The sequence below is a fragment of the Onychostruthus taczanowskii genome, unplaced genomic scaffold (genome assembly GCF_017590055.1).
Source record: "Onychostruthus taczanowskii isolate IOZ18803 unplaced genomic scaffold, ASM1759005v1 scaffold17, whole genome shotgun sequence".
Lineage (NCBI taxonomy): Eukaryota > Metazoa > Chordata > Aves > Passeriformes > Passeridae > Onychostruthus > Onychostruthus taczanowskii.
The window spans coordinates 12348574-12362090 of NW_024498906.1; the positions used below are offsets into that span (position 1 = coordinate 12348574).

General features: G+C 43.0%; 1 protein-coding gene across 2 annotated transcripts in view; it reads left to right on the plus strand.

Moving 5' to 3' along the window:
- The window catches only part of DYRK1A (dual specificity tyrosine phosphorylation regulated kinase 1A), a 72430-nt gene that overhangs the window by 18165 nt on the left and 40748 nt on the right, over positions 1–13517 (plus strand). For both annotated transcript variants that reach the window (XM_041399820.1, XM_041399819.1), the window contains one exon: positions 5361–5439. In XM_041399820.1, coding sequence (XP_041255754.1) covers positions 5430–5439 — 10 coding nt within the window. In that variant the 5' untranslated portion in view covers positions 5361–5429. The remainder of the gene's footprint in view (positions 1–5360; positions 5440–13517) is intronic.

Genomic DNA, 13517 nt, shown 5'->3' on the forward strand with positions numbered 1-13517 from the left:
ACCGATGGCTTCTGGCATCACGTGGTGTAAATTCAGCGTGAGGGTGAAACCAGTCATTCACAGCATCTTCCTTTCGGAGGAGCCGCTGCTTTTGGAACTCTGAGAATCGTTTGCAGCACACACAAAAAAAATCATGGTTGGGCGTGTTTTGGTTGAGCTGTGCTTGGTTCGTGAGGATCTCAAAAGTCCTCATGTGGAAACTCCCAGTGCACATTGCAGCTCCTCAGGAGGATGAGGGGTGTGCTGGGGAAGTGTGCTATCAACTCAGTTTTGCTTGTTGTTGACTTTTCCCCGGTGATGTAGGAAAATGCTCAGTTCCCACATTTTTAATGTTCTCTTTCCACGTTTAAGAAGGAGAAACCTGCACCCCCCTTTGTGAGGGTGAGCTGCCATCAGAAGGTGACTCTGCTCATGCTGCTGTAGAATACACACAGACACCTGAAGAGAGGTACTTTAATTTTACTGATTTACGAATTTTAAAACCTAAAGATGATGAGTTTTAAAACCTTTGTCCAGAAAAGCTGTGGCTGCCCCTGGATCCCTGGCACTGTCCCAGGCCAGGCTGGACACTGGGGCTTGGAGCAGCCTGGGACAGTGGAAGGTGTCCCTGCCCATGGATGATCTTTAAGGTCCCTTCCATCCCAAGCCATTCCATGATTCCCTGATTCTGTAGTCCTAAAGTAGTTGCTGTTTCAGTGAAAACATTCAGCTAAAAAGTGTTCCAGAATCCCATAGAACTTAAAGCTGGAGAAGGGGATCTGTGACTTCTTTGGGAACAGGACAGATACAATGCTGATCACAATTAATTTATCCGTGTTTTAGTACATTTGTTGTGATTTAGTACATAGGAACCTGCAGGTGCCCAGAAAGGGAAGGGATATATTGGACTTTTATGTTGCAATCATAATCTACTGTTAATTTTCTGCTGTGATTTTACAGTGAACCCGAGTTGTTGTACAGAGCAGAACTCAGTACAGTTTGGCCGTTTTTTCCCCTTATCATTCTCATTAATTATTCCTTAGATAGATCATCACCTATGTTGGTCACAAGAGCAGCAGTGAATTTGGGTGTGTTCAGCTTTCAAACGGGTGCTAATTTGGACATTAAACACGGGATTTCCCTGGTAACAAAGCACGCTGCATGTGCTGGGTGCTGGCAGAACAATGATTCTGAAATTCCTCAGCTTTGTCCCTCTGGGAAGCTGTCAGTCACTGAGCACCCTGGCAGATTTATTAATCTAATTCCAATTGGGTTGATTGTACTTCACATTTCACTGTGCAGTGTTTGAAATAAAACACCAGATCTGTGTCTTTGAGGAATCTTTTGCTCAGTTTGTCTTACACCAAACCTCATCACCGGTTGCCTCTACATAGTTCTGATGTCTAAATCCATTATATTCCAGTATGTTAATGACTCCAATTTCATGGTGAGTACCTCAGGATAATTTTCCTAGTAAATAAATTAAAAAAAAAATGGTTTCTAAGTAAGTATTTATATTTTATGTTGCTAGCAACAGGCCTGCCTGTGTTCACCGAAGGTCAGTGACCTGAATTATGTTCAGCTCTGCCAGCAGTGTGTGTAGTCATGAGAAATGCAGGGGTTTCTCTGTATTCCATTAGTGTGACTTTAAAAATTACAAAATAATCTTTTCACGGAGGAAAAACTTGAACCTGGCTTTGCAAAAAGATTCCATATTGAATCTTACAATACAGTGATCCTGAATAAGGAAAATAAGTCCCTGTATGTAGGGTTTTAATTAGTAAAATGTAAAAAGTATACTCCTCCCCAGCAGACTTCTCTTTTAATTAAATTTTCATGTTAATAATGGTTTTTTCACTTTAACTTTTAGGGGTTTAAAAATCTGATTGCTCTGAACCCAACTTTGATCTGCACTGAACCTATTGATATGTGCTGGGTATTGAGTTTTGCAGGAAGGGATGGATGCTCCTAAGGAATACAGGGAATAAAACTTTAATTTTCCAAGAGGCCAGCAGGGAAAGCAGGCCTGGGATGTGAGGAGGAAGTTTTGTTATTCAGTGTCCCCATCTCCATCATGCTGTGGATGGAACCTGGGATGGAACGTGCTCAGCATCCTCGGTGTGTCTGACTAAGCCTGGTGACTCCACGCTGGGATTGCTCAGGGGCAGGGAGTGGCTCTGCATGGGGGATCCCATTCCCTGGCTCTGAGATCCAGGAGGAAAACAGGAAACAAAAGCACGAGGTAAAGTTTTAGCACAGATGATTTCCAAGGATTACTCTCTTTGTTTAAGTAAAATACTTCAGCTTTTATTCTTCTCTTTGCTCTAGCACTTTCAATAATTTGCTTTTTAACACCTTTCCTGTCATCTGTTCCTTCCTCTCCTCCTTTATTTCCTATTCACTTCTGTTCTGTACTGGTAAGGAGATCAAACTGGGTTCCTGAAGCCCAGTAAATGTTATTACTGAGGGGATTCTTCTAGTAATGATCTTACAGACTGTGTGATGAGTAGGATTTGCTCTTGCCTCCTCTTATCATCAATTTATTATCTAAACCAGGAAGCCTTTGTGCAGGCTGTCTAAAAGGCCTTTTGCTTTAAGAACTTGCCAATGCAGAAAGAGCTGAGGACGCTGACTGAGTTTAACATGCTGCCCCTGCAGCCACGGGGTGCAATTTGGTTGTACCTATTTAAAACAACGCTAAAATTGTTACTTTTTATGTTGTGTGGCACTGTTATTGTCACAGGGACTCACCGGCTTTGGGCTCTGCTAAGATTTCAAAGCCCTCCTTGGAAAACAGGGCTCCACCTGCTTTTCCACTCTGGAATTCTCCAGTTCTCCAGGATGGGCTGAAGGAGAGCTGGAAGGAGACTGAAGCTGGGGTGGATCTGTGTACCGGGTCAGCTCTGAAATGCACGAATGTGTTGATTCCTGTTAATAGCCTGCTAATGACTTTCTCACATCAGCAGCTCTTCCTTAGTGCTGGTACCTCTTAAAGTGTCTTCTAAATTCTGGAATAACTCAGGGCTCAGTGTTTACCTCTGCAGCTGCTTTGGGAGCTGAGCATTCCCACTCTGGAGTGGGCAGGAGGCAGTGGTTGAAAACTCCAGGATATTTTGGCTGAAAATTGCTCAAACTCTGGAGATAGTTTGGACTAAGCTGGGTCAGGATTGAAACTGGTCTTGCACTGGTGGCACTGGGAGGGGGTTAAGCAGTGCTTGAGCTGCAGGGACTAAAGACGAGACAGTCCTTCAGTCCTTGAGCTGCTGCTGCTGGCAAAGGCTTCCTGTAATCCTGCTGTAAACCCAGAGGTGCTGCAGGTAAAGGGAAAAAAAGGATATTGGCCAGAGAGAGCTTTCAGAGGTGGGATTGAGGCTCTGCAGCCTCAGGGCACCTGGGATGTGTGGGATGGACAAACCTGGTGCTCCAGGACTTGGAGCTGCTGCAGAGAGCCCAGAGGAGGCTCCAGGATGAGCAGAGGGATGGAGCAGCTCTGCTGGCAGGAAAGGCTGGCACAGCTGGGATTGTTCAGCTGCACAGGAGAAGCTTTGGGCTGAGCTCAGGGTGGCCTTGCAGGGCCTGAAGGAGCCCCAGGAAACCTGGAGAGAGACAATTTCCAGGGCATGCAGGGACAGCACACAGGGAATGGCTCCCACTGTCAGAGGGCAGGGCTGGATGGGATCTTGGGAATGAGGAATTGTTCCCTGGCAGGGTGGGCAGGGGCTGGGATGGAATTGCCAGAGCAGCTGTGGCTGCCCCTGGATCCCTGGCAGTGCCCAAGGCCAGGTTGGACACTGGGGCTTGGAGCAGCCTGGCACAGTGGAAGGTGTCCCTGCCCATGGCAGGGATGGCACTGGGTGATCTTTAATGTCCCTTCCCAATCAAACCATCCTGGGATTCCATGTCAGTTTGGTTAAATAAGAGTTTGCTCTTCCTTCTTGTTTGCTGTTGAGTCCCAGGGCTCTGGGCTGGCTCAGCGGGCTCAGCTCGCTGTGGGAGGTGTTCCCTCAGCACCTTTCACTCAAACCAAAGTGATTTAGGCACCAGAGTGCCCCGTGTGTAGGACCTGCTGTGGCCTCAGCAGTGCTGCTGGCAGCTGTGGATGTGGCAGTGCCATCCCAGGGCTCTGTGGAGCCACAGCCACAAAAAGGCCGTGGGTTCAGGATGTGGGATGGCCACTTCTAGGGTTCCTCCTTTTTTGGGGGGCACGACAGCAAAAATTCACCCGCTCCTAAAACACCAGCACCACTGCAACCCCTGCTCCTACATGCATCCAAAAAGCAGTTCCTTGTCCTCCTGCCCTGTTCCCTGTGGTGTGTGTGACTCTGGAGTGGCACAGGGACAAGGCCAGCGTGGTGGCAGGAGGGCAGGGTGGGCTGTGCAGGCTTTGGGCTCTCATTGTCGGGGGGAAATGGAGCGAACGGCGCCGCTCGCTGCTCAGATTGCTGGGGCTGAGAGCATTTTAGGCTGCTCACACTTGCCTGGAGTTACATATTTCAGAAGGTGTTTAAATAATAATAACTCTCCAATTCCAGCTGGTCAGTCATTTGCAGAGTTCTCTAAAATTTTCAGTAATTCTAAGTGGGTTTGGTATTTCCATGGGTTGTACAGTACCAATAATTGTCGGAGAACAAGTGAAAAATAAATGCTTGAGAAATACTTTGACCAGTCTTAGTTGCTGGGTGTTGTGTTGGGGTTTTAATTGAATGTTTTTGTTGATAATCCTGCTGTTCTTCTTAATTTCTGTTGGAGTTTTCTTAAAGACAAATATGTAATAATTATAAATATACAATACAATATATAATATATGTAATATGTAATGTGTAATATGTAATATGCAATATATAGGCAGAAACTCCTGTCTTTATATCTCTTTGTCTATGGAAAATACAATTCTGTTTTTCTGAGCATATTTTAGTTGCTTGCAACAAGGTGAACCTAATTTAATTTCATCAGGCTATGAGGAGAAATTAACTTTAACATTTAGGAATTGATATGCCTTTTTAGTTCTATATCTTGTAGATTTGGGAAAATCACACAAGTTCAGTTGTGTTTTAGAAATATTGTACTGAATTTCTGTGAAAATCCAAATTTTTAAGGGCTTGGCAAAGATGGGTAACTGACAATTTTTTGGGATGATGTTAATTTTGAGATTTATTCAATGACCAGTTGAAATTTGAGTTAATACTTGCCATTTTGACACTTAGAAAGTTTTTCTAAAAGCAGATATCTGTAGAAAAGAAATCTTTGTCATGCCTGTCTTTGCTTTTCCTGTTGGAAAACTTCGTTTTCTGTTTGGATTTCCTTGGTTTAGCTCGGGGTTGAACTGAGCAGTTGTGGCTGCAGTTTAAGAAGTTTATTCTTGTTTTTTCTCCCTTTTTCAGTGTTGTTTGCTGCTGGACTCCCCCTGTCCCCACAACCCCGCAGGATGATATGAGACTTGAAAGAAGACGATGCATACAGGTGATTTATATTTACGATTTTTGCAATGAAAAATGATGGATGTTCTTGATGTGTGCTTCTTGTTGCTCTTCCATTCTCTGTCCCCCCAAAATGATGTTGTTCTAACTCAGCAGAATATTGAAGAACCTGCAGAATTTTGGAATCTTTCTTTGCCCTTTCAAAACTCTTCTGCATCTTGGAAAACTCTTCTTTTTCCAGGAAGAAAATGGTTTTCCTGAATGGAAATTTTGTTTTCAAAGTTTTTCTGGGAATGCTTCTGAAGGTGCTGATTGATATTTTTAGGAAGTTCACCCATTTTTTGCCTAATCAAAAATCCTGGAAGTGCCAAGTGTATTTGCAGTTTCAATGGATGATTTTTACTTTTGCTGGAAATACAGTTCATATTTCAACAGGGAAAATCACCAGCAGTAGAAATAGAATAAAAGTGAATTTGTCCAAGAGGGTTGGTCTAATTTTTTATACCCAAATGCCCTTATTTCAACCAGATTTTTGGTTTGCTTGTTCAGCTTTAAACCCCAGGAATCCTTAGGGCTGGAAATAAAAAAGAAAAAAAAAAAGCCAGGCAGATTTCCGTGTGCATGCAGCTCATCTCCTGATTGACAGTTTTCAGTTGCATCAGCTGTTGGTGCATAAACAGCTTTGGAGGGTCTGTTTACATGGAGCCTTTGGATTAGGACCAAGATGCTGGAAGTGGAGATTTCATTCCCTGAAAACCAAACATCGCTCATTCCACTCCCATGTTTGTGAGTTGTGTGCTGAAAGCTCAAGTCAAAGCAGGTCTAAAGAATTCTAAAATTAGGTTGGGCAAAGGAGAGGAGAAGGAAAAACTTCTCCAAAGGGATATTTCATTTTCATATTTCATTTTCGATGTCTTAATCTAGAGGAGCGGCATTAAAAGTGTAGAAAATTGATGTCCCATCAGATTTGGGGAGCTCTGTGTAGTAGGCAGTGATAGATTAAAATAGAACCTAAATATTGAGAAAATGTTTTGAAAGCTTTAAAAATACTCATCCCACAACTGAAAGGAGAGATAATGTTATGAAATTGTACCTTATGTATGACAGTGTTTGAGAGAATTCAGTTTCACATTGCAATACATTAATCTGATTTAAAACTTCCAATTTAAGCACTTTCAGTTTTGGTCAGAATTTCTGATGGTGTTGAGCTTGTTAGAATTATGAGCTTGCAGAATTGAAATGGATACAAGATTTTGAAATTTAAGTGGTAATTCTGTCTCCTGCAGCCCAGATTCTTTATTTACAAGTCCCTTGATAAATACAGATGAAAATGAAGGACAAAGACCTTTATGCCTCTGATGTGTTGGAAGTTAAAGAACTCAGATTTATTTGCAGTTTCTGTTTATTTAGGAGAGCCAGGCTTGGTGTGCTGAGGTTCTGAGGATGAACAATATTTGCAAGCCTTAAAATGAGACCCTGCCCTGTGATAATTTTGTGGTGCAGTGACAGGAGGAGTAATTTGGTGACTGCTGATCTTGGTCTCAAGTTCAGAGTGACTGGGGAGAGCTCAGGCCTGAAATTGAAAGGTTTTGTGGTTCTTCAGGATGGCTCTCTTGCATTTTCAAAAGGTTTCTTGAGGGTGATTGATCAGAAGTGCCTGGTAACGTCTAAACTACCTTTGGTTAAAGGGGGGAAGCTTCTACAGGGTCAATAAATTCTTTGTTTTAATGGGCTTCACTTCATTGTCCTGGAACCTGCTCTGAAGCCCTACAATTAACACAGCAGAACTGGGGAAACAATCCCCTAAAGAAGATTTTTTCACTTCTGCCATGGAATACTTTAATTTTAGATCACCACTTAGGCTGAAAACACAGAAATGTATTAAGGTCCACTGCTTTTTAAAAAAAAAAAAAAAAAGAGAAAGTGAAAATTTGAAGAAATGGGGATATTAAATGCTGTTTTCCAGTTTGAATCACCAGGAGAGCAAACTTGCAACACATTGAACTTCTCTTTTTGCCCTGTATAATATGTGGGACACCCAGCAAAAGGATAATTTAAGGTGCTTTTTGGAGAAGTGAAAGATTTTCAGTAATTTTATTGAAGAGCTGGAGCAGGGGATCCAGTACACCCTCAGTCAGTTTGTGGGCAACACCAGTTTGGGCAGGAGTGTGGATCTGGAGAGTTGAAGGTTCTGCAGAGGGGTCAGGACAGGATCCATGGGATGAGGCCAGGAGGGTGAGGGTCAGCCAGGCCAAGGGCCAGCCCTGCCCTTGGGTCACAACAACCCCAGGGAGCTCCAGGCAGAGCCCTGGGAAACGATCAGAAACCTGTGGATGTGGCACCTGAGTTCGTGGTCTGGAGATGACGAGGCAGAGTTGAGTAATGGTTGGACTTCGTTGGTCTTAGAGGTGTTTTCCAGCCTTAATGATTCTCTGATTCCCTGGTTACCTGTGGAGTTTTTAGAATCTGTTCTGCTTTTCCCTAAAACAGTGCAATAAGGAAGCTGGGGTTCAGCTCTTTATAGGAAAAGCCAAGTTTGTATTTCAGTCATGTTGTGATAACACAGTAGTACCTTAGAATGTGATTAAAAAGTGTTTTCAGAATGGGAATTTTTCACTTCTTTGTCTTTTGCAAGTCTTTCCAGGACCTTTTGGGAAAGCAAGGAACCAAACACTTCTGGGTGTAGTTAGGCTGGTGATCAATCACCCTACCCATATTCACTTCTCATGGTGTGTTGGCATCAAATTTGGGATTGTGCTGGGTTCCTACAAGCAGGGATTCATCTTGGTTAAAAGTTGGTGTTTCCAGTTGGTGTTTCTGCTATCCCTTGTCCTGCTCCTGTGTAACTCAGTGATTGGTTGTTCTTTCTTTTTCCCTCTTTTTTAATGGAGATTTCTTATAAAAATAATTTGATTTTATAACAGCTTTCTGGTTTTGAGTTTTGTAGTCATGCTGGAGGCTAAGGAATATGGATCTAAAAATACTGAGTTGTCTGATTTTTAAGCTTTTGAAGAGCTCAAAGCTTATTTTTGTAACCTTTTTAAGAAAACAGAGTAACATAATGGTTACAGCAAATTATTCTCATCAACGTGGAGTTATCTTGGATGCACCAGAGATGTTGAGAACCAAGGAAATGTGATAATGCTGTAGTGAGGTTTGTAAGACATTGGAAGTGCTTATATTGCTCTTAATTTTATAAAAAATTGTCATTTTTGGAAAAGAGAAAAAGCCAATCCAATACTTTTCAATAAGGATACTGCAAGAGCAGTGAAATAGTCAGTTCCCACACAGGTACTCTCCTCCCCCAGCTGTATTCCATATTAAAATACAACAAATCCAGAGGGATTTCTGGGGAGTTCCTGGGCTGGGTTTAGGGCCTGCAAGTGTCCAGGTGTTTATTTTATGGAAGAATACAATGGAAGTGGAGAATTGGGCCATGGCTCTCACATCTCCTATTTCATGTTGCTGATTTAATTGAGCCTGTAGCTATTTTAAAAGATGTTTTTATATGTCAGTAGTGAAAAAAAAAACCCACAAACCAAAGCAGAAAACCTCTCTGTTGTTGTGCAGTCAGAACAAAGTGTGTCTCTGGTGTTTGGAGCTCACCTGTGTTACCTGAACTGGCTCAGCCACAGCCACTGGAAGATTTACCAGGAAAATCCAGAAATTTCTGGGCCAGCGCTGAGTTATCCCTCCCCTGGATGTTCCTGTGGCAGTGGAGACGCTGGCCCTGAGGTGGCCAGGTGACCACTGAGGTGACTGCACACCTGGAGGGTCCAGTTGGTGGCAGAGAAACAGGTTTGGAAAGAGCAGAACAGGTCCAGGTGCTGATTCCCTGCTGGGGCACAGCGTGGCTCCCACTGGTTTTATTTCTGGTTCCAGCTGGATTCTGGCTGGCTGGGTCCTCCCAGGGAGTTTGTGGTGGATGTTCAGCTCCTGGCTGAGCAGATCAGCCCAGAAGATCCCACCCAAATCATGTCTGAGACAGAGCTGCTCAAGTTACAAGTTTGAAATACAAGCAGCTAATGAGGCCTTGGATATTCCTGGGGTGGTATTATTATTATTATTATTATTATTATTATTATTATTATTATTATTATTATTATTATTTTCCTTGACTATTCCTGGGATTAACCCCTGGTTTTCCATGGATAAATCAGTCCCTTTGCAGCAGGGCTTGGTGCTGGTTTTGGGAGTTTTTGTGCCAAAGGAGTGCTCCTCAGACTGCAAGTGGAAGTTCTGCTTTTCAGAGATGGAGTCATTGACCTCAATGAATGATAACCTTGAAATCAACAGACTAAATTAATGCTCTACTTTCTGAATTTGAGAGCAGCAATGTGAAAACCTGGACAGCTAAAGTTAGATTCGTGCATCCATATTTAAGAAGTTGCCTATTTAAAAGAAAAGGGTTTTTTTTCCCCTCCTCCAGAATGGCTCAGTACCTGTGATATTGAAAATTGAAGTTTTCAGCCTCAGCCCCCATCTAAGAGGAATCAAAAATCCTGCTTCAGGATTTTGGCATAGAATTACATCCTGGTGGAAGATGCTGCTTTCCTTATTCAGGAACAGACCAGAGCACCTAAACCAGAAAATCTTTAGATGCTACTGTTCTTATATATAATTCTAATACTGTGGAAAAGTAATTTCTGTTCATTTTGCTTCCCAAAACATATGCCCCTCTGTTTAAAACCTGTTGAGGTAACTTCCAGTGAAGTTTTAAATTGTGAGATTTTTTTATTGCAAGACTGAAATTTATTTCTGTTGCTGATTTCTAAGAGCAAAGAAAAATTTATTTTGAACAAAACCAAATTAAAATTCAAATCAAAAATTGCAGTAATATCTATTAAAAATTATTTCCCTTTTCCTGAGTGATTGGTCAGTACCCTGAGAATGCCTGAGGTCTGTAATGAACATAATGCTGGAAATGCAGAGGTTTTTCTGCAGCTTTTAAAGTCAGTGTTCAGGGTGGGAACAAAAAGGAAAGGTTCTCTTGGGCAAGGCAGCAGTGAGTTTGGAGCTGCTCACGGGATCTCAGAATTGTGCCTTGTCCCAGGGATTTGGGACACCTTGGCTCAGGGCTGCTGTCTTGTCCATCCCATTTTGTGTCCTGTTTCTGCTGCTTTTGGGCTGGTCCTGCTGGGCTGGGTTTGGAGGGAAGTTTGGAGTGAGGGTGGGTGTTGGAGGGAATCCCAGCCCTGTGCTCCAGGGAAATGCCCTTGGTTCACATCCACAGGGAGTTCCTTCCCATGGGCTTGGCAGCAGTTTGGGAGCTCCTGCACTTTCATACCTGAAATGGTGCTCCTGAAGGACTCCCAGGGGGCAGAGCTGCACCAGCAGCACTCTGTGGGTATTTCATGGAATCCCTGAGGCTGGAAAAGCCCTCCCAGCCCATGGGGTCCCAGCTGTGCCCCATGCCCACCCTGTCCCCAGCCCAGAGCACTCAGTGCCACCTCCAGGGGACACCTGCAGGGATGGGCACTGCAAAGCTCCCTGGGCAGCCCCTGCCAAGGCCTGAGCACCCTGTCTGAGTTCCAAAAATTCCTCACCATTGGACAAGCTTGACTTAAAATGGTACCAGTTGAGTTCCTGAGCTTATTCTGTGTTGAATCCACAAGCAGGGTAGTAGATGTTTGTAGGAGGCATCCTTCATAAATCATGGAGCCAGGTGGAAACAACCTCTCCCCCATCCCTAAAGTTCTGTTCCTTTGGGGTTAGGTCTTAAAATACAGACAGACACCATAGGATGGCTCTCTTAACAGCCAGGCCTAAGCAGTTCTTGGTAAGGATTCCATTTATAATACTTCATCAGGCAGGTGGAGACAAGAACTGGGCAAATATTGCTCCTAAATCCTGCTGGAATTGGACATTCTCACTTGGAAGGTTTGTATTTCTCTTTTTCTAGTCAGGCTGGTGCTTCCTGTTCTGTTCACTTCATCTTGTGTGGTTTTTGATGTTCATGTCAAACCCTCTGGCAGGCAGTGGTGCCCAGATGTGTTTGCTTGATTCCTAGCTGGGATCAGGCTGATCCTGGTATCAGGCTGGTGGATTCCCAGCTTTCCAGAGCAATCCAAGATGTGCTCAGTTTGATGACAGAGTTCTTTCCTGGTTATACACAGGGGAGGAAGTTCCACTCACCAGGTTTTACCAGAGTTTCCATGTCTCAGTGTGCAATCAGCTATCCATGGATAGTTTGCATATTTCCATCAGGCAGCTCCAGGACGGATTTGTCAGCCCTCTGCTGTCACTGGGTGCAGCTCAGACGTCATCTGAGCGGGTCTGGTTAGACCCTGCTGGATTTAGGAACACAATTAAGCTTGGAAAATGTAAAAGTGGGAATGCTTCACTCTCAGATTTCCGTTGTGACGCCACAGTCTCAAAACCACATTTGTTGATAAGCTGTTAAGGACAGAGATTAGATTAGAGAGCAAGAAACAGAATTTGTTTTTAGCAGTGACACATCAGATTTGAGGTTCTGACCTTGCACTTGTCCTGGGAAGAGCAGGGAATACTCAGCCCAGCTTGGATCCATCAGCCCAAGGGAAAAGCCTGATTCTGAGGCTGAGCACTCCCTGACACTCACACCTAACCCCTGGTGACTTCTGGCTGAGTTAAATCCCACAATGTCTTTGGGGACCTGCCTTTGAGTTCATTGCACACAGAGCCAGCTGTTGAACATCTTTGCTGGACAGGTGGAACAAGGGGCAGCAGTTTTGTTCCACGCTGAGAAAAGAGATTTGTTCTTGATTTCCTCCTTCCCTATGGGAATCTGTTGGTGTTGGCATTTTCCTAACAATTTGGTTATTGTAAATCCCTTAAAAACTGGGGATACAAGTGCAGAGCAGAGTATGAAGTTCTTCTTTTACTGGTTAATTCTGGATCATCTAACTGGTTTCTTTTTGCTCATACTCTTAACTTCTCCTTCACCTCATTGAATCCACTTTGTGAACAGAGAATCCAACCTCTAGTGTGCTAAACCATCCAGCACTTTGCTTTTTCTTTACTAAAATCACAGAAAATTTAATATTTGAGCATCTTGCCTATTTGAGCTCAGTATTTTGGGGTGACATTGCCACTTGTTTGTGCTCCCTCAGATGTGATGGAGAGAGAACAGCAGATGTGCTGTGCCAGGAAATAAACAGAAAGGTGTAAAGGTGGATGAAGCTGGGTTTCATTTTTACCTGGTTTTGTAGGCAATGAGGCCTTTAAATAGAGAAAATATTTAATACTGTGATTGAAGTTCACAGTTCCTCAGGACTGCCTTGCCACTCTAGAAAAATAAACTGTTTCTGGCAACACATGGAGATCCAGACATGGTTTTTTATCTCAGCTGTAATCGGGGTTAAATCTTCATGCTCCTCCAAGGTCCTGAAGATGCCTAAAAGGAATGAACTGCTTCTCCAAGGTTTTACATATTGGTAAAAGTATCTGTGATTTCACCTGCCTTATTAATGTGAGTTCTGACTTGTTGTTAATGCCTCTCAGTAGATCCACAAGTTGAGTTGAATATAAAACTGATTTTATCTTCATGTAGGTATGGAGTAATGGCTTACATATATTATATTAGCTTATAAAATATAAAATAAATTAAAACACCTCACCAAATAGATTTACCAGGTTTTCTGCTTTCCAGTAATGCAGAGGCTTTGTGCTAGTTTGGAATAAAAGTAGGAATTAGGCCCTTTGAAATATTTCACTTATTGAAGTTTAGCAGAAGATCTGAAAGGCAGCAGATGTCCATCGTAATTCCATTTACAGCTTCACTTTAGGTGAGTTCCAGATGTTCATGGTAGGCTCTGTGTTAGGCCCTTAAAGATTGTATTAAAAAGCAGCATTCTGGTAATTGATTTATTCTTGTTTCGTAAATTAAACTTTTCTAAAACTTCCAGCTGTAAAGTAATTTTACAGTAATCATTTCACAATACTGAGTAATTCCTGGAGACTTCCCCGAGTGCAGTGATGGATCCACAGTGTGGAGTTTTAGGGTATTTCTGGTGTTTAGAAAGGGATGTAAATAAGGCAGTGTTTATTTCTAGGCTTAAATGTTCACATCTCTGGAGTTTTCTCCAAAATTCAATTTTTCAAAATTGCCATGTTGAGGTCATGGAATCCCAGAATGGGTTG